This window comes from Nanorana parkeri, unplaced genomic scaffold (assembly GCF_000935625.1).
Source record: "Nanorana parkeri isolate BGI_ZX_2015 unplaced genomic scaffold, ASM93562v1 scaffold2521, whole genome shotgun sequence".
NCBI lineage: Eukaryota > Metazoa > Chordata > Amphibia > Anura > Dicroglossidae > Nanorana > Nanorana parkeri.
Genome location: NW_017308789.1, coordinates 106,853 through 126,305, shown reverse-complemented (window position 1 = coordinate 126,305; position 19,453 = coordinate 106,853). Strand labels below are relative to the sequence as shown.

Sequence of the window (19,453 nt, the reverse complement as noted above, 5' to 3'; positions counted from 1 at the left end):
TGACTGAAACATTAGGGAGTTGTTATTTGTTTGACGTTATTTTAGCAACTGAAACGTTATTTTTACGTCTTGAATCGTAGAACGTTTAAGGTGTTAAAATACGTTTGACTGATGCATTCTGGGAGGAGAAGGGGAGGAGAAGGGGAGGAGAAGGGGAGGAGAAGGGGAGGAGAAGGGGAGGAGAAGGGGAGGAGAAAAGTGCCCACAAATGACGTGGTTTCAACAGACTGCACTGTTGTATGTAAACAACTATATTACGACTGTTGAAGTTTACATGTTACAAACAAATTAATAAACACAATAACATTATATATATCTATATCTAGATATATAGTTACATAGCATTTGAGGTTGAATAAAGACACAAGTCCATCAAGTCCAACCTATTGCGTGTATGTCTGTGATTTTGCAGGTGTATGCGTATGTATGAGTTCCTGTGTGATCATGTTCTTAAGTGTACCTGTACCCCTGTATGTTTCGGTCTCTGAGGAAATTGTTCAAATGCTTTTTGAATGATTCAACACTCTTAGCTGAAATCAATGCATGAGGCAGAGAGTTCCAGACCCTGACCGCTCTAACTGAGAAGAAGCCCCTTTGCCCCTTGTGCTGAAATGTTTTCTCCACCAATTTTAGGTGGTGGCCTCTAGTCTTTGTTATGGAATAAAACGTAAAGACTTTGTTACTGATGTTACGGTCATCATCGAACATCTTGTACATCAAAATCATGTCCCACCTTAATATATAATAATTTTTTTTCATTCTAATAAAACAGGCTTCTCTACCAATAATGATAAATTCACCTCACAAATCTACGTCTCAGAGCAGAAAATGCTGCCTGAAAACTGTCATAACGACACTCTGAAGGAGGTGCTTATGTAACGGTTGAGAAATGGCCAAGAGATCTTTGTGGATTGCACTTCTCTACGTATTTAACGATTAGGTTTGTTAAAATGAGAATTGAAACGTTAAATAATGAGCTTCACGATAAAATATCACTTCAGAGAAGAGAGACGTCAACTGGTGGATTTTCCAAGCGTTAAATAGTTTGGTGAATGGCACGAGCTTAAATATTGTGCGCTACTAAATAACAAAAAGCAAAACCAGGAAAAGAAGCTTTGACCACTGTGAATGATGAGACCAGACCTTGCGATTCCTCACCTCTCCCAACATATTCAGCATCACATTGACAGTTGCTAGGAAGGTCCCGAATGACGGCGCCACATCTGCGTCGAATGCTGGGGTGCTGAAGTTCAGGGCTAATAGCATCTGATACTGTGAGAGGTCTAGAGGCTGGGAACAGATAGATGGAGGTATTTATTCCATGACACTTTGAGGGTTCATTGAAGCTTGTGTGTTCAATCAATGTGGCAACTCTAGGAAAACCTTTTTTTCTAGTTTGGGTTTCTACTCCTGTGTCCCCACTGGGGAGATTTCCTTTCACATCCAGTCTCCCAGTGAAGACACAGCAATACATATCTGACCAGGACTGTCACTTATTTCCTCTCCAACCAAAACTTGAAGAAAACATGAAAAACTTTAATGAAAGGTTGAAGCCACCGCTCGCTCCTGTGATGGACACAATCTCAATACAAAACAGTAAACTAAACATGAGATTGTAGTCCATCACAGGAGCAAGCTTGGATCGCTGACTACTTTACAGCACACACAGGGACCATAAGGGAAGAAAAGTAGCCCCCCTCCAGAAGGAAGGACAGTGTCAGCACCAATTCAGAGATGATTTGAGGATCTACAGCCGAGTGATACACAAATAAGATACATTTTTGTCAATAGTTAAGGTCCTAGAGTGTATTTTTAAGGTTTAAATGCTGAGTTTAGTGTCAATTTAACACTCCCCACCCCCACAAAACACTCAATCACAACCCAAAACTGATCACCAATCATTAAATACTCCCCTGAACCCTCACAATAAATATAAATCCTGATTGGGTGGCTACCCTTTGCATCCTTTAATATGTCTGACCTGCAGGATCTGGCTGAGATCTGGTGTGAAGGCTCGCAGTGTAGACAGCGTCTTGCTCAGGATCTTTAAGAGGCTGTGCTGGACAGAACGCAATACTCTTAGCTCCAGGGCCTCGCTCTCAGGTGTCGGCTGCACGGAAGGAGTCTGCGGAGTGCGCTGACCACGAGAGGCCGTGCCGGATGTCACTGCTTCCCTACTTTTTATCTGAAGACAGAATATTTGGTTAATAGTAACAGCTCCTTAAAATGCTGAATCTAGACATGTGCTATTACGCTCACCTGTAAATAATGTTGCAGCATCTTTCGACTGTACAACAGGGATGTGCACGACTGGCACAGATAACATAAACTGACCTACAAAGAAACAAATCCGGATAAACTCAGGTTTTTAAAACGGTAAGCGTAATAATGTAAATGCAGTTTCCCCATCACAACCAGGATTCCATTCACCGGTTGGTTGCTATGGGTTACAGCACACTGACTTAAATACACCCATCCATGTTGTACAGATTAGTACATTGACATCAAAAGCCAAAAATCAAAGTTCTCAGTTGTCACGCAGCCTCGAATTTCTGAACGTTGACTGATCGTTAAACTGTATGAATGTGTCTCCTCACCTGAATGTCCTTCATAAACTGCGGTAAGTGGAAATGCCATTCTTTGATGAAGTTGGAAAGCTGCAGCAGAAAACCTACAGTATGGTCGGCCTCCTCCAGACAGGCCAAATTTTGCACTGTACGCACTGCACTCAGGCACTGCAGAAAGACAAGGTGTAAGTAGGACACAAACAAGCATAGAAAAGGTTCAGAACATACAATACTAATGCACACACTCACTCATCATCCTCACCCTTTATCATGGTCTTTACAAGAGGCAAACACCCTTCTCTAAATACAAATGTTTCCACAGCAGGAAGGACAGCACTCCCACACGGATAACTTAAAGGATCAGTCCACCAAAAGTGGCACTTCACCTAAGGATGGAACCTGGTGGGCTTCTTCTATTCCAAGGGGACTCCAGTGGCAGCCTCTGCCTGCCATAGCCTCTGACCTATTTGTGTAACAACCTGGAGGTTGTGTGCATTCCTATCCACTTTTCAGAGTTCCCATTCTCCATGTTGCTTTTTCCATACTACAAATTAAAAATCCAACAGGAAATGTAGACTTTCCTCTACTGCTGTTGGAGCAATCCAGCTTGGCCACATTCCCTACCCCAGTTCGTGATTGGATAATGAAAGATAGGCAATAGACTGATAAGCTCATCCCTCTGCTTTTCTCTTCTATCATCAGGTTCCTTGCCCATGGAACATACAGCCCACCTCATTGGCTCCCAGTGCTGCCTCTCTTTCTCCCAGTTCTGTACAGGAGGCTGATATCAAGCAAAAATGTAATAGGTAATAGTTCAAGGCCAGCCACGTTTTCATTTTATTTTAAGAGTAGGGAATGAAAGGGTTAGTTCTTTTATCACGCTAGTTCCTGTAAAGTGTAGTGGAGACAAAGACACATTCTTAGTAAAGTGGGGAAGGGTTAGAAGTTCGGACAAGGTAAATATGATGAGTGTAAAAGGCACAGGAAGTAAAGAAAAATCTCCTCAAACAAAAGCTCAACAAATGTTAAGTTTTCCTAAAACATAGAAAACAAAAACTTGGTTGGAGTTGTACCCAGAGTTCGGATTTAATTGTTTCTGGGGGTGCTTGCTGCAGTGCTGTCATTTTTTTCCTTCAGTGAGTCAATGACCTGAGCACAGATTTGTTACAGCTCACCAACTCACAATATAGATAAGAAAGGACAAGGATGACAGACTTAGAATGTACACCTTAAATATAGAAGATGCAACTGCTTACTTCTTTGTGATATCCTGACTCATGCAGCCTTAATATTACCTGTAATATCCTCTCTTGGTGAACTCCTACAAAATCGAAGGCCTCTGTTAGGAAGTTGTATCGCAAAGTCTTCAGCAGCCTCTCCATCAGGGTTATGGTCAATCTGTACACACCAGGCCATGATGGAGCATCCAGAGTTTTACGGGATGAGAGCGGCGTCTGTGCCTATGAATAAAAGAAAGGAAAATTAAAGACAGCTTACCACCACGAATGGTTTCTTCCAGGAAAATGTGAGAGGAACCTGAATGAGCTGAGCAATGACCAATTATCATTTGGCATTAACACATGCAAAGTGTGTGGGGACACCCCAAAGTAGTATGCAGTGGGGGAAAGCAGATATTCACTCTAGAGAAGTTCTGGCAGGCAATAAAAGAGTAAAGCAGTGTACAGCATCTCCAGGGTGCGGCTTGAGATGACAATGCATTGGGTATTGTTGGAAGTGAATCACCCGAATTAGGGATCCAGTCAGTGGCGTAACAATCACCATAGCGACCCAGGCGGCCGATATGGGGCCCCGGGGCACAGGGTGGCCCGGCCAGGACATCCCCCTGATGCCGTGCGGCAGCCTGGGTCACCATGGCATTTCAGGCTGCTGGCTGTCACTGGCGGCTGTGAGGAGAAACACGGCGCTATTCACATGTGCAGCGGCGCGTACCTCCTCACAGCCACTGCTGAGTTGGTGACAACCAGCAGCTTCGGAGGATGTGGCTGGGCCTGTCGTCTGCAGCAATGGAGGAGGCGGGGCCCAGCAATCGAGGAGGTGGGCCCGGGGATCGAAGAGGTGGGGCCCAGTGACGGAGGAGGTGGGGCCCAGTGACGGAGGAGGCGGGGCCCGCAAGCGATCGTGGAGGAGAAGGAGGCGGACAGAGGACTTGACCCCCCCACCTGAGACCCTGCAGAGCCCACCATAGAGAGTCTATGGTGGGCTCTGCAGGGTCACCCTCAGGTGGGCTTTTTGGGTCATCAGGTGGACTTATCTAGAAATCACAGGGCCCCATACAAGATTTTGCTATGGGGCCCTGTGATTTCTAGTTACGCCCCTGGTCCAGTGTTGCTGGAAACCAGAAGAAAGACTCCACAGCTAACCAAGAAGGAATAAAGATCCCAGCTGGGGAACAGAGGAAAAAGAAATTGGAAAATGGATCATAAAAAGGATTTTGTACTAATTTCAAAATCCTTTTAACCACCTGCTGTCCGGCCGTTGTAATTAAACGGCCAGACAGCCGCTTCTTGAGAAGCGTTTGGCGTCTGTAGAAACACCCGATCGCTTGTAATATGTGGTCGGGTGTGCGCAGATTACATCCATTGCGCCGCACGTTACATATCGCCGCCAACGTCGGAGTGAGAGCAATAATTCTAGGGCCATCAATCACTGATAACACTAAACTGATGAGCGGTAAAAGCTTTTAAAGCGTCGGCTATGGTCAATTTTGAGCATGGTAGTTTTTTGCGATTTAACGGGTGCACGCAATTTTAAAGCTTGACATGTTTGGTGTCTATTTACCCGACGTGACCCCGTCTTTTATATTTTACCAAAAAATTGGGTAATAATACATGTTTTATAACATAACGTAGGGAGAACAGGCTTTTTTTCAAAATTTTCGGTACTTTTTTCATTATATAGTTAAAAAAAAAACAGTGGTGATTAAATACCACCAAAAGAAAGCTCCATCTGTCCCCAAAAAATTGTATAAAATTCATTTCAGTACAGCGTTGCATGACGGAATAAATGTCAGTCAAAGTACTGCAGCGCTGAATACTGAAAAATGGCCTGGCCAGGAAGGGGGTCTAAACACCCCGGTCAGCAAGTGGTTAATGGAGTCCATTGAGGGACATGGGAATGTATTAACTGTTGAGTCGTACTGGAAGACTGGCAAACTAAAAAAAATGTGGCCAGCCCAGAATAACCCCCACTACCAGCATCGCTCAGTCTTGTAGCAAAGCAGTACAAAGAACATGATCATGAACACACAGGGGTCAAACCAAGAAAAGGATTCCATGTACAAAAATTCTATTTTCTCTCTCATTTATTGAGGGACAAAGAAAGTCATTACCTGTTAGGATGTCCAACTTAGGGGTGGGCAACAGCAAACAAACAATAACAGGCTCAATGAGAACAAGAACTGCCTGCAGCTGAGGAGCTGCCTGAGGACGAAAAGCCTGATGTTGACACTGGATGAGACAAGCCCCCCTGGTAAGAAAAATGACAAGACCAGCATGATGATTGGGAACCGTGCCCAATGCCAGAAAAGAATGGTGACTGGTCTCTCGACATGGGAGAGACACGCCCAACCATAAACCAAAAGAGTAAAACTGGTCAATTTAATCCAACCAGGGTGGAATCAACAACATTTGTCTTACAGGAAAAAGACTTGCAACCTGAACATTGGTCCACAGGGAGAGAGAATCCCCTCACAAGAACTGGGACCAGACAGAAGGACCGAATTGTGCTGGCCTGAGAAAAACCAAAGCCAGGTCTAACCAGAAAAACAAGCCCCAGCTTTACCCTTTCCATGTTAGAGACCGGTGGAGAGCAGACATTTTAGAAGAGGAAGTACCCGGTGCTCAGCCTGAATCCAGTGCCCAAAGGTCAGTTCCAGAGAAGCCCCACACATCCAATCTTGGGGGTTCGGGCACAGCACTGCAGAGTTAGGCAGAAGAAAGGCTGTTCTGTATAGCTGCAAGCAGTGATGAGGAGAAAAATCTTGACAGCAGAGAAACAGACAATTTCTCAAAAGACTTTTTGCAGCAGAGCTGAAGAAAAGATGTCCATCCCCGTATGAAATTAGACAAAACTGAGGCATGCTGGTAGTAGGAAGTGTTATCCCGGGATGGCCTACATTTTCCTTTTTGTTTTTATAGTGAGCAATCCTCCTGACGGCGGCAGTATAAAATTACACCGACTTTCACTGTCCTTTAGTCAACAAGAAAGAAATGTTCTTCTTTTGGAGGAAAAAAAGAAAAACCCTCACACTAAGCTAAACCTCCTGTGCGGGGGGGGGTATTGCCATGGGAGGAGCATACAGTTTGCGTAGTATCCAAACCTTCTAGTGGTGGGCCTAATACCCCAGTGATCTGCTGTGTCCCCTAATGAACATTGGCAGGGTTATTCACAAAAGGGTGAAGAGTTTGGAGAAGGCAGGAGAAGTGAACAATCTAGGCCAAAATAGCCGATTTGGAAACATTCTCCAATTCAGCTCACTTTCCAGTTCAGTTATGTTGTCCTAGATTGTTCACTTCTCCTGCCTCCTCCAAACTCTTCACCCTTTTGTGAATAACCCTGTAACAGAATATAAGCTTATTGCAATGTGGTGGACTACAATCTCAATACAAGTAAGTAGTAAACTAAAATCGTGAGATTGTAATCCATCACGGGAACAAGCTTGGAACGGTGACTACTTTACAACACAAAACAAAAAAAGTAGTCACCCTCCAGAAAGAAGGACAGTGTCAGCACCAATTCAGACATGATTGAGGATCTACAGCCGAGTGATATACAAATAAGATACATTTTTGTTAATAGTTAAGGTACTTAAACGTATTTTTAAGATTTAACGCCTGAGTTTAGTGTCACTTCAAGTACAAACTGCATCCAGAAACACAAAAAAACAAAAAACACTATACACAAGAAAATACACACTCCAATCCTTACCGTGCTCACTCCATTGGAACTCTGCTGGTAGACGCTCAGCAGAGGCAGACACACACTCTGAGTGATGCCAGATCCAGCTATGGCTGCTGCCCCCTGTAATTAAAATATGAAATAAATAGACTGTATCTCTGACTCTCCCACATTTCCTTGTCCAATGGGCTTGCATTCATCCAATACCTGCACAGGGACATTCTTAAAGAACGTCTGTAGTGCCACATTGCAGCTTAGTCCAGAAGCCAACAAATTAATCTGCAACCAGGAGTCTGATCTATAAACAGGAGCTTGACCTGTACAAAAGGCTCTCTCTAATTTCTGTGTGCAGGATATCTGCACCCCCGACTTTGTGGAAAAGATACAAATATCAGGTATCAATGCCTTTGATAGTTGGGATGAGTCTGAAGACCTTAGATTTTGGTCACGTGACCTCTGCTGTAGAGAACTAGAATTCAGACTAGCTGATCCTCTTCTTTAGCATTTGCTCGGAGTTCAAACTCATCAAGCATAGTATGTAATACAAATTTCTATGCCTGTAAAGAGGGCAACTGCAAACAAAACTGACCTGGTGAGTTTTAGCTAATGTGAACAAGAGATGAAGTGCCGCTTCACAGAAATGGAGGTTCTGCTTGACCCGCAGGCTGACTTCCAAAGCGCTGAAGATCATGGGCAGCATGGGCAGCTTCCTGGTCACTTGTAGCCACTGGTCTCCATCTTCATCTGCCTGACACAGCTCCTTGGCCAAATGCAACGCCAACACACAAACCTTCACAACAAGTCAAGATGGAAGTGGTTAATCAGACCTCTTTGTTTACTTGAATCAAGCCTGTGATTTGCTCATGCAATAATCTGGGGGATCCTTTAATAAAATAATAGTCATGGCAATTCTGTTTTAATCCATACATGTTCTAGAAAGGGCTGGAAACAGAAAACAGTATTCAAACCAATATTTGGTGTACCACTCTTTGCCTTCAAAACAGCAGCAAAGCTCTTTGGTACAAATGTAATGTTGATAAATGTAAAGTTCTGCACTTGGAGACTAAAAACATGCATGCGTCATACACTCTAGGGGGGGGGTTACAATTGGGGGAGTCAATGATGGAGAAAGATCGGGGTGTTCTGGTAGATCATAGACTCAATAATAACATGCAATGTCAAGCCGCAGCTTCTAAAGCAAGCAAAATACTTTATTGCGTTAAAAAGGGTCTAGACTCCAGAGATGGAGACATCATCCTGCCCCTGTACAAAGCATTAGTAAGACCTCATCTGGAATATGCAGTTCAGGTTTGGGCACCAGTTCACAAAAAGGATGTTGTGGTACTGGAGAAAATGCAGCGAAGGGCAACTAAACTCACAAAGGGCATGAGGAAAGATTATCTGACCTGAATTTGTTCACTCTTGGGAAGACATGATTAAGGGCAGACACAATCACCATATATGAACACAATGGTCTGTATAGTGAATTTGGTGCAAAGTTATTCACTTTAAGGCAGGGGTGTTAAACTCAATTTAATCGTGGGCCGCATCAACATTATGGTTGCCCTCAAAGGGCCTGTAAGACTATATAAATGTATCTAATCTGTGTCATAATTGCCTCTGCATTCCATTATCTCTGGTTTTAGTAATAACTTAATACCTAGATCTGAAAGTAGAAGTCTGGAAAATGGCCTGGTGGGCACGGTACCACAATGCTGAGCGTTCCAGTGCAGTGTGATTGCAAACACTTGTGCATGCAGTTATATTCTGAAGTAAACGTTATGTTTGTAACACTCTATTTGTGTATTTTATTTTTAAATAAGGATGGTATTTCATGTTTTGTTTTTTTTAATCCGATTAATCAAAAAAATATTCGGCCAACTAATCGATTATGAAAATAATCATTAGTTGCAGCCCTACACCAGAGATTGTGGATCCAGGAAATATCCGATTGTCTTATATTTGTTTTCCCTGTTGGAGCAAATTGAACCATAGGGTTTTTCTTTGCCTTCCTCTGGATCAACTGTGGGCAACAGGTTCTGTTTTTTTTCTCTGTAAGCTGAATTCGATGGACTTTTTTTTTTTAAACTAACTATGTGACCTGCTGTACAATATACTCATGTTGCAATTAACCAGTGTTTCATATATATTAAAGCAATCAGCCTCTTACCCCATCAGGCAGGTCTTTTTGCTTTCCTCGAGGCATATCTTCAGTCTCCATGCTGTCCTTGTCCTCTCCTCCATAAACACTTGTCCCTTCATGGCGTGTGTGACTGACTAGAATAACCACCTCGTCCTGTAGATTCTCACAAACGCTCAGCACAATTTGCTCATACTGGGGAATCTTGGCGGCTGCGTACACATATATACAGACCGTGAGGCTGATTGGTCAGACACCAGCTTCTATACATCAGATAATATACATATGTCCCATGTTTTTTCCAGGTCAGTGTCTCAAAGCAGGGGCGTCCCGAGGCTGGGTGTCACCCTGAGCAGAGACCGGGTGACACCCCACCGCGATGTCATCGCGCATGACGTTGCCGCGCGTGATGACATCGCACACGCAGGGTCTTATTGACGCCTGCCATCTCCGTGCTGGACAACGGCAGAGACAGGATGAGGTATGCCGCCGGGTCCCCTCCTCTCTCCTGACCCTGTTGGGCTCTCGGTCGGTGACCGAGTGCCCGACTTTTCATAGGAGGTGACACCAAAATGACAGTCAGTCATTTTGGTCTCAACCCTCCAATGGTGGCACCCGCGTGCGGGCCACACCCCCCTTGTGACGCCAGTGTCTCAAAGTATTGACATCCGGGACAATTTTAAAGAGGTGGTTAGCAATGTCAAAGTCTGTATCTCCTAGACTCTGTTAGCCTTAAATTGAGGGCTTAAATTAAAGCAGTTGCCACTGGGTAAAAGAAAATGTAAAAATAGGACTTTCTATAAAGAAAATGGTTCATAATTTCTACTGTGTTGCCAGACTCCACTGTCTACAGATACTAAGTTGGCTAGAAAAATCTTCTGAATCTGTCACACCTTCAGGTTTGTCGGACTCCTGGTCCCTCCACTGATGTGATTCTATTCACCGACCCCTACATCACTATTGTGTTCTGTAGACACAGGAACCACTGCGTGCAGCTGGGGACTGGGAGTCCGATACATCTGAAGGTTTGACAGAGGCAGATTTTTCAGCAAGTCAAAAAAAAAGAAGGTCAGCAATGCACGTATTAACCCTTTCCTTTGTAGGGAGTGCTATTAAAACTTTTTTTTTACCAAGCAACAGAGTCGCTTTAACTTAGAGCAGGGGTAGCCAAACTCCGGCCCTCCAGCTGTGGTGAAACTACAAATCCCATGATGCATCTCTCTCCGGGAGTCATGTCTGTGGCTGTGAGAATCTTGCAATGCCTCATGGGATTTGTAGTTCCACCACAGCTGGAGGGCCGGAGTTTGGCTACCCCTGACTTAGACAGTTGCTTTAAAGCTGATCAACAAAAACTCCCCTTGCAGAGGGGCTAACCCCCACCAAGTTTCTTTTCAACTGGTGGACAGACCAATGCACTTTCACCTGCTGGATAAAAAGGACCTCATACAGTAATATTTAGATTCAATATTTTAAAATTACGCTAAAAATATTTTTAGTCCTGACCATAATAAATAAAGTAAAAAAACATGAATGCATTCACTTTAAGCAATGGGATGCAGCTAAAGTTCAGAGGTCATCTTGCTGGGAACGTGTTCTTTGCCCACAAAAGTTTATTTTAAAAGTCGACCCCTGTAGTAGCACACCAGTCATCCTTTCGTTCAACCACCACACCACTGGGAGCGAAGAGAGGAGCTCTGTGTATGCTCCAAGTTGTGACTAGGAGCTTACAAAGGGCTAAGTACTCAATCTCCAATGCCAAGTGGAAGTGCTGGGTCCCTGAGCTGCTCTCATTGCCTGAAACATCAGATATTTTCTTTACTCCCGTTGACTAAACATAATAAAATGGAAGCAAAGGAAAGACAGTGTGCAGGGGGTGGGGCAGACCAATATTCAATTAAATAATAATGAAAAGAGAACTACACAGGCATGCTCTGGTGCAACTAAGGAGAAGAAAGAAGAAGAAAGACTAAACAGAGGCAGGAAATGCTAAGGTTTAGTCTCCATTACCTGGGAAGTCCATCAACCCTCTTTAGAAGCTTACATTTCTACCACCTTCCCCTTTCCTAATCCCCCTTTTGTTCTTTCCCACACCTAGCCCTCCATTCCCTCCCTATCTCCATTACCCCTCCCTTTACCCTCCCTATTCCTATCCCTACACAGACCTATAATGTCTGACGTGCTCCTTCCTATCTGTACCAAATGTTCTGGTGTAGGGGGGTCATAAACCCCATTGATCTCGTTTCCATGATACTCAGACACCTGACCCGAAAAGTTTCCCCTGTGATGATCCTTTCCCCTGCTATAATGGGTCTTACGCATTACAACTGAACAGCAACCCCTCTTCTATGCTCCCACAATGTTCTTTAATACCTGTTCTACAGCTTCTGTTATATGAGTCTGCAGAACTCTGCACCATGCTGTGGCTGTATATTTCTGTTTGTATGCCTTGTTGCAGGGCTTGCGTGCCCTACCCTTGTTATTTTTGTAACCCTCATGTGAAAAAAAACTGATAAAAAAACAAATAAAACCTTTGTGAAAGAAGCTTACATTTCAATGAAACATACAGCTTACCTTTCAGCTGCTTCATTTCCAGCACACAGATCAGGGCAGAAAAGACTCTGGCTTTGGTCTTCACCGCTTGTCGTTCATCAGCCTGAAGCACACCTTCCAGGATTTTCCCCAGAGATTTCAAAATGTTGTCAGGTGAACTGAGCTCACTGCCAGCAACAAGACAAGCCATCAAATGCATTGTTCATCATTTACCCCCAAAAGGGAGGACAATTCTAATGCATAACATGTTTTGCACAAATACAACCATTCCCATACAACTATAGTACTTTAGAGCAGAACGTTTTAGAATGTAAAACTAATCTGCAGGCTGGGTAACACAAATAGCTTGCTGGAAGCCATCTAGCAGCTTCCACAGTAAGTACAGGAAAGAATTCTTGAACCAGCATTGTGCCTACCCCTTCCAGCGTCTCAGCAGAATGATCATCAAAATACACAACATAGATCCAAGATCCAAACAGGCCACTGAGCTGGGAACCTGGAACTAAAACAGACACGAGACTCAAATCACAAAAGCAGAGTGCATGTGGTGTTTTAATTACAAAGAGTTATACGCGGATACATCTCCAGCACACATTTTAACATTTGTTAATCTTTTCCAACTGTAAAAGCTTATGCTATATAGAGTGCAGCTAGCTTGAGACTGGCAATAATGGAGTTTCAATGAGGTGTCTGCAAGGATAGAAGATGTACTATTACAGGTGGTCATGGAAACTTTTTGAAATAAAGTAGAGGTAGTTCATGCAAAAATAAGGATCTTCAGGAGTAATGAGTGAATTTAAGAGAATAGAACAATTTAATTAACATCATCTATTGAACCTGCTCAGAAATAAAAGGCTATCGACTACTCACCAGAAGTTCTGCACCCTCCAAAATGTCTTGGAAAAGTTGCTTTTTCACGCGTGCATCGGTCAGGTGCATGACATCTGCCTGCAGAAGCACATAAGACACAGCACATCAGGAAATTTTTTTTGCTGCGAATGACAGTTGAAAGAGAAGTATTCATGCGGGTAGATTTGGATTGAAGCCTTCCTCTGGGGGAGCGACATAAGGAAACTTGAATAATAGTGATTTGAGGTACTCTTGTACAGTATCCGACATGTTGTGAATACATGGATCTTTCATGCAATTCGTGAGATGTAAGGGATTTGATCTGCATTATATCACATACCTGATGTTTTGAAGTGATGACGTTTGTGTAAAATGATGAAACTTCAATAAAATATTTTTGAAAAATATTTAGCGGGCATTAGCTGCACTGCGGCCGGGAAAGATCCCGCCAATATTGTCGGGATCCACTCTGCCACCTGATTGACAGCGGCCTCTGTGCCCACCCCCTCCTCTGTCTCCAGTCTTTGCAGACTGATCGGGAAGTGAGTGATCAGCGGTATGTGATCGCTCATTGCTCGAACTACAGAGCCGACGTGTGACAACTTCAGTGTCACACGTCAGCTCTAATTATGGGGATGAGGGTATTTCACTCTCAATTGAAGGAAATTTGGAGTATTTTGTACACATTTTCTTTATACCCAGAAACAAAAAAATACTTTAGTTTTAATCAGGTAAATATAAATATTCCACATTCATATTCTGTACTAATACACTAATACAGGGGTGCTCATTAGGTAGATCGTGATCTACCAGTAGCTCTCAAAGCTGATGCTGGTAGATCACGAAGGGTGTGAATGGCGGCCCCTTTATTCCATTTTGGTATATTTATTTAGCTGTGCACACATGATAACCTATTAGCCCGAGTCTGCTGAGCCAAGCTCCCTGACACCTTTCTGGTGGATAGTGGTGGGTGAAGTGCTATGTATTACATCAAAGAATATCAGTTTATACAGCTTGTTGCAATGCACTGTTTGCAAAATACAGCAAGGTGAGCCAGGAGAGAGCGCGAGGAGAGACAGCTAACGGAGAGAGAGTGAGGAGAGACAGCCAGGAGAGAGAGCAAGGAGAGACAGCCAGGAGAGAGAGAGAGCGAGGGAGGTTTTTTTTTCATGGTAGATCTCATGTAGCTCCTCATTTCAAAAGTAGATCTTAACACACCCCTGCACTAATACATACCTCCCCCTCTTGTCTCTATAACATGGGAGGAGGATGTTCTGTTGTCCAGCAAAGGAGCACTCAGACAGGACCGACAACACTGCTTGGGATTTCAGTGCAGCACAGGCATTTTTGTGTTGTCAGCTTCTAGCAGGATCAACAGGTAATTTTTCTTTAATTTTAAAAAGACATAAAACACGGAGAAGCAAGCATGCATTGTAGACAAACTGCTTATGTGGTTTTATTTTGCCCAGACACCCAATGACCACTACTCTAAAATACATAGTACCAGTCCCTCCTGCGCCCACATGATAAGGGTGTACCATACTTACAAAGTGAGTGGAAATAATAAGCAGTATGCGCCAGGCAGACAGCAGCATCTGATATTCAGTCAGCGAGCTGCAGCTTCCCTCCATCTCTGCTACACGGCGCATCAGAGAATGCATGTAATTCGACCAGTAGATATAGCGTCCCTCCTTGGAGAACTTCTCCAGAATGCTCTTTAGAGAGTTGTCCAACGATCCCCTGAGCAGAGAAGAGAAAAGGAGTAAGTTGCACTGAGATGTACAGATCAGATATACACTCCGCTGCCTCTCTATGAAGACACTGGGAACCATTTAGGGGAAAACAGACATTGAAATTCTCTGTGCAGTTACTGTGTTGACCATTTGATTCACAACAGCAGCATTGATTTTGCCTTAAACTAAACAGTCATTGTTTTCCATGATGGGAGTACAGCACCCATGGCATGACCACAGTGTCAACCGCATTCACTTTACCAAGTAATTGTGTTTTGAAATGACACAAATTTGTCTCCCAGCAATCACTGGGGACAAAGCAGACCTCTGTATATATGCTCTAGGAGGTTGGACACCAAGCAAAGTATAAAGGCAGAGGTCCTCCCATTGAGTATACACCTAAGCAGATTCAGTGAGAGCTCCAGAGTAGTGATGGGCTCGGGCGTGTTCGCAGCTCCACGTGCCGAGCCTGCCAGGAAGCTGACAGCGCTAATCACAGGCACTGAGACATATCCCGATATCTGCAGCTGCGGACCGGGATAATGTATTATCAGCAAGATCTAGAAATAAGGGGGAATTTCTGAGATTTTGTAAATTTCCAAGTTATAATCTCACATGGTAAATAGGCTGTAGGCAGCATCACACACACAAATACCTGACTACGTAGTAAATCTCCAGGCACAGGATCCTCATGATGAAAGCACAAGTCTCCAAGACACTCAGCTGTAAAGGGATTAAACTGTCATGAGGCAGCAAATCAAGACTACTCTAGGATAGAGAAAGAGTGGACTCCAATTAAACTTACATCTGAAGACTCTGAAGGGGAGACAAGTGTTCCAAAGAGGGGACCGGTCAAATTCTCCCAAAAATGTGGCCTGTGGAGACATGGAAACAGTTAAGTAGCATACGCCTCAAGAACTATTAAATGCTGGACATAGCTATACCACTCACTTGGTTCTTAGCACAGACATGGCACTGTCACGGCGATCTTGCCATAAGGCATGCAGGAAGGCAATGGCTGAACGGTGTAATTGAGGAGTGCACCAAAACCGGTCTGATTTCTGTAAGTCAATTAGATCTAAAACAACCTGCAGACAACTCCACTGCCCCAAACTGTATTCCTGCATGGGATGTAAAACAGGGAGAAATGTTAAAAGCCGAACTCCAGCTGACATTTGCATTTTAGTTTTGGATGCAGTGAGAAAGGGATAGAACCTCAGTCAGGTTTTTAGGTCACGCAGTCTGCCAATGCGGTGCAGAACAGATATCAGCAGTCCTCAAAAGGGCAGATCCATCCAGTCTCAGTTTAAGTAATCATGAGACTGGGCCAGTTTGCTGATTTCACTGCTGCACACTGCATCACATCAAAAGACCACATGACCTACACCACGAAATTGGTCTAGTTAATGGAACCGAAGCATTTTACAACCCATTGCCACTGCTATCCAGGGAACATTACAAGTCCACTAAATTTACCTTAACCTAAGCTCCACATAATCCATCGGCAGATAGATTTATAGGGATTTTCAGTGTTTTTGAAATGGGGAGGAACCAGTGGAAACACTTGGGATACATTTTCACAGACTGACATTTAAAGTTGCTCAAAAGAAAAGCAGCACTTGTACGATGCCAGCATGAAAGTTACTCAGCAGGGATCACTTGAGTGAGTTTAAATGCAAGAATGTCTAACTGGAGCCGTCATGCTCAAACGCACTGTGGGGGCCAATTGTGACCATACATTTGGCTCTTCTGCCAAAAAGTATCACTCACCTTTGCTCCATCACTCTTGTTCTTAACGTCCAGGTTGAGAAAGAGCTCAATGAGTCCAGGCTGGGTCTCGACAGCCACGGTAAGGAACTCCAGAGTCATAACCTTTATCTGCATGTCCTCTATACTGCACTGCAAGCGGTTCAAAAAGGCATCACGGATAGCAGCCGCATCACTTCCCAGACAGGCATACACAGACATGGGGGCCACCTGTGTGACAATTCATAGGCATCAAAAGATTTTAAAAAACTCACTGGTGTGCAGTACATACACAGAAACAGATATTTTTAGACAAAATCCCACATATTTCAGCAACAAATCAGGCATCTGCCATCCTTCACAAACTGATGTCCTTAGACTTCCTGACACCGGGTGTTGTTTATCCCAGGAGAATTGGGACATACTGTGAAGGCTGGGTGTCAAGGATCTGCCCCCTAAAGGGAGCATTTACAAAAGGTACCTGCCATTCATGCTGCATTGATGGAGAATGGCCTTGATGTAGTAAATTTAGCACACCTTTTTGCATCATCAGAGGACCACCCACCATCAGCAGAAGACCTAAGAAGAAGAGAACTCAGCAGGTCAGGTGACCAGCCTTAAGACTTGAAAAAAGTATTTAAAAGAAACACTAGGCGTGCAGGGTTAGGCTTTTAAAAAGGAGGTCAGCAATGGCAGCCTTCATATTCCTCCTCCTTTAAAAAGTCCTCTGTGAGTATACCAAATTCTGATATGAAATTGGGTACTTTAGGTCTTATTTTCGGGGGATGTCTTACTTTCGGGGAAACACTGTATATTAGATATATATATATATATCTATATACACACACATATATATATATATATCACACACAAACATTTATCTCATATACGCTCTAATAAATAAAAAAAGGATAAAGATCAAAGCACAAAACCACTTTAAAACTTTCTTACAGTAGCCAGTCGTTTCAGAAGTTGGATAGCCAGCCGTGGAAGAGATGGATCATATTTATGGTAGATGTATTTGGCCAAGACAGCAATAAGATTGTTCCCGTGAGCTCCTGGCAAGAAGATGATATGGTTCAGAAAGGCATAGGGATTACCACCAACACATCATGATTAACTGTATTTTCTACCGAGCCCACATACCATGCTGAGTGAGCGCCTGCTCCAGAGGGGACACCGCATCAGAGGACGGCTTCAGTCTTATGACATTGTTGGTGATGGAAAAGGCCAGCTTAACAGTCTGGATTAACATCTGGCCTTGTCCTTCTGTTCCACTGCTGAAATGGAAGCAACACAGTATGTAGCTTCATATTATTCTGCACTGCTGTATAATGCATTGCTGCCATTTTTGTCCTCTATAGCTGGTAGTATTCTGCATTGCTATATACTGTATTGCTGGGATTTGTAGTCCCTTTACAGCTTGGAGTCAGCAGCAGAACCACCAGGGTCGCAGCTGCGTCTGGGCCCTTGCACTCCACCACTGTCCTAAAATCATTAGCCTGTATTGGTTTAGGAAAACTGTTTCACACGACACTAAAAAAAAAAAAAGGTATTGTTAATTGGTATCGGTGAGTTCTTGAGAAAAATTTGTACTCTGTCTGGAAAAAATGGTAATCGGTGCATCCCTAGCTTTAAAGATTAAGATTTTTACAAGGGATGTCCTATATAAAGCTTTGGCAATTTGCACTGACCGTGATGATGCTTACCTCCCAGACTGAGATGCCATGACCAGATTGATTGTATCAACTCCGATTCCCATAATATTAATAATGGCTTGTCCTGCCTCAGTGTTCGTAAGAGTGTAGATGCATAAGGTCTGCAGGCTGGGGCTGCTGTAGACAATATTTGTGTTATTATTCAGTGTACACTGACAGGCTTTAATATCACAACACATAAAAGGAAATAAATAAAAAGGAAAGGTAGGAGTGTAATAAGCCAAGTGCCTCACCTGCTGCGTTGATCTGTGTCGGGGCAGAGATTAAGGATGGCGTGAATCAGATTTAGCATCAGATAACCTGAAAAAGACACAAGTCTCAGAAGAAACATTTTATTTAACATTTCCACACAGGAATAGGTCCAGGAATGCTATGCAACCATATAGTGCAGCTAGGGACAAGACTATGAGTTGTTGTTATTATTATGCCAAAAAAAATACCCCACATATTTCTACCTTCTACAGACACTAAGCAAAGACCGAAAGGAAACCTGTACTCGAAGGATATGGAGGCTGCCATTTCCTTCTGAAAATGTGGAACAAGTATGCAGATCATGCATTCTGGCTTCAGTCTGACTTTCCAATCTGCATGCTTTGCCCAGGTCGGTGACTAATAAAATCAAAGACAGCCAGAAAACTAGTATTCTTAGTAGCAGATCAGCAATGGGATTTTCCATACTTCTTCCAGCACATGCTTTCTCAAAAGATTATTGCCTGCAGGAGGGGTATCGCTTCTTAGAATAGTGTCCCATCTTCTAAAAGGCAGGGGTTATACCCCCTAGCTCTCCTGAGTGCCCTAATAAGTGATAACAGAAATCTGAACGATTGATACATGCATCCGTTTGTACATTTTCTATATGAGGTTTACATAGAATTTTTTTTTAAAAGTTAAAAAAAGGCATACCAAGGTTTTCTCTGACTCCGTTAAAGTTGTACCGCCACCTGTTGTAATTAGGAAGCATCTCACGTAGCACAAACATGATGCAAGGCACTAATCCTTGGCTTTGGGTACTGCCCAGCTGGCCCTGGAAAGATAGAGAAATGCATCATCATATAAAAATCTGGGGTAGTCAGCACAAAAGGCAAAATCTGTTCCGAGACTTTCAAGAGATTCATACCTTCACTAAGGTGGTGATGAGGCGGAGGAAAGAAATGGTGACACTGTATTCACCCAAAGTCTGCTCAATCCCAAGTAGAGTCCCGTAGCCACCAGCACTCATACCTTCAGTGCTAT

The 19,453-nt window shown here is 43.5% G+C and overlaps 1 protein-coding gene across 1 annotated transcript in view; it reads right to left on the bottom strand.

Annotated features, from left to right (window-relative positions):
- NUP188 (nucleoporin 188) overlaps window positions 1–19,453 on the bottom strand; it is a 47,937-nt gene that overhangs the window by 3,874 nt on the left and 24,610 nt on the right. Inside the window, exons 20-41 of the mRNA XM_018573757.1 lie at window positions 19,338–19,449; window positions 19,124–19,244; window positions 18,454–18,520; window positions 18,212–18,337; window positions 17,649–17,782; window positions 17,454–17,560; window positions 16,527–16,733; window positions 15,708–15,877; window positions 15,562–15,631; window positions 15,412–15,479; window positions 14,571–14,763; window positions 13,045–13,122; window positions 12,591–12,676; window positions 12,196–12,341; window positions 9,655–9,836; window positions 8,074–8,274; window positions 7,515–7,607; window positions 3,863–4,027; window positions 2,598–2,735; window positions 2,260–2,334; window positions 1,982–2,185; window positions 1,159–1,290 (exon numbers count right to left, since the gene is read on the bottom strand). Coding sequence (XP_018429259.1) covers window positions 1,159–1,290; window positions 1,982–2,185; window positions 2,260–2,334; window positions 2,598–2,735; window positions 3,863–4,027; window positions 7,515–7,607; window positions 8,074–8,274; window positions 9,655–9,836; window positions 12,196–12,341; window positions 12,591–12,676; window positions 13,045–13,122; window positions 14,571–14,763; window positions 15,412–15,479; window positions 15,562–15,631; window positions 15,708–15,877; window positions 16,527–16,733; window positions 17,454–17,560; window positions 17,649–17,782; window positions 18,212–18,337; window positions 18,454–18,520; window positions 19,124–19,244; window positions 19,338–19,449 — 2,875 coding nt within the window. The remainder of the gene's footprint in view (window positions 1–1,158; window positions 1,291–1,981; window positions 2,186–2,259; window positions 2,335–2,597; window positions 2,736–3,862; window positions 4,028–7,514; window positions 7,608–8,073; window positions 8,275–9,654; window positions 9,837–12,195; window positions 12,342–12,590; window positions 12,677–13,044; window positions 13,123–14,570; window positions 14,764–15,411; window positions 15,480–15,561; window positions 15,632–15,707; window positions 15,878–16,526; window positions 16,734–17,453; window positions 17,561–17,648; window positions 17,783–18,211; window positions 18,338–18,453; window positions 18,521–19,123; window positions 19,245–19,337; window positions 19,450–19,453) is intronic.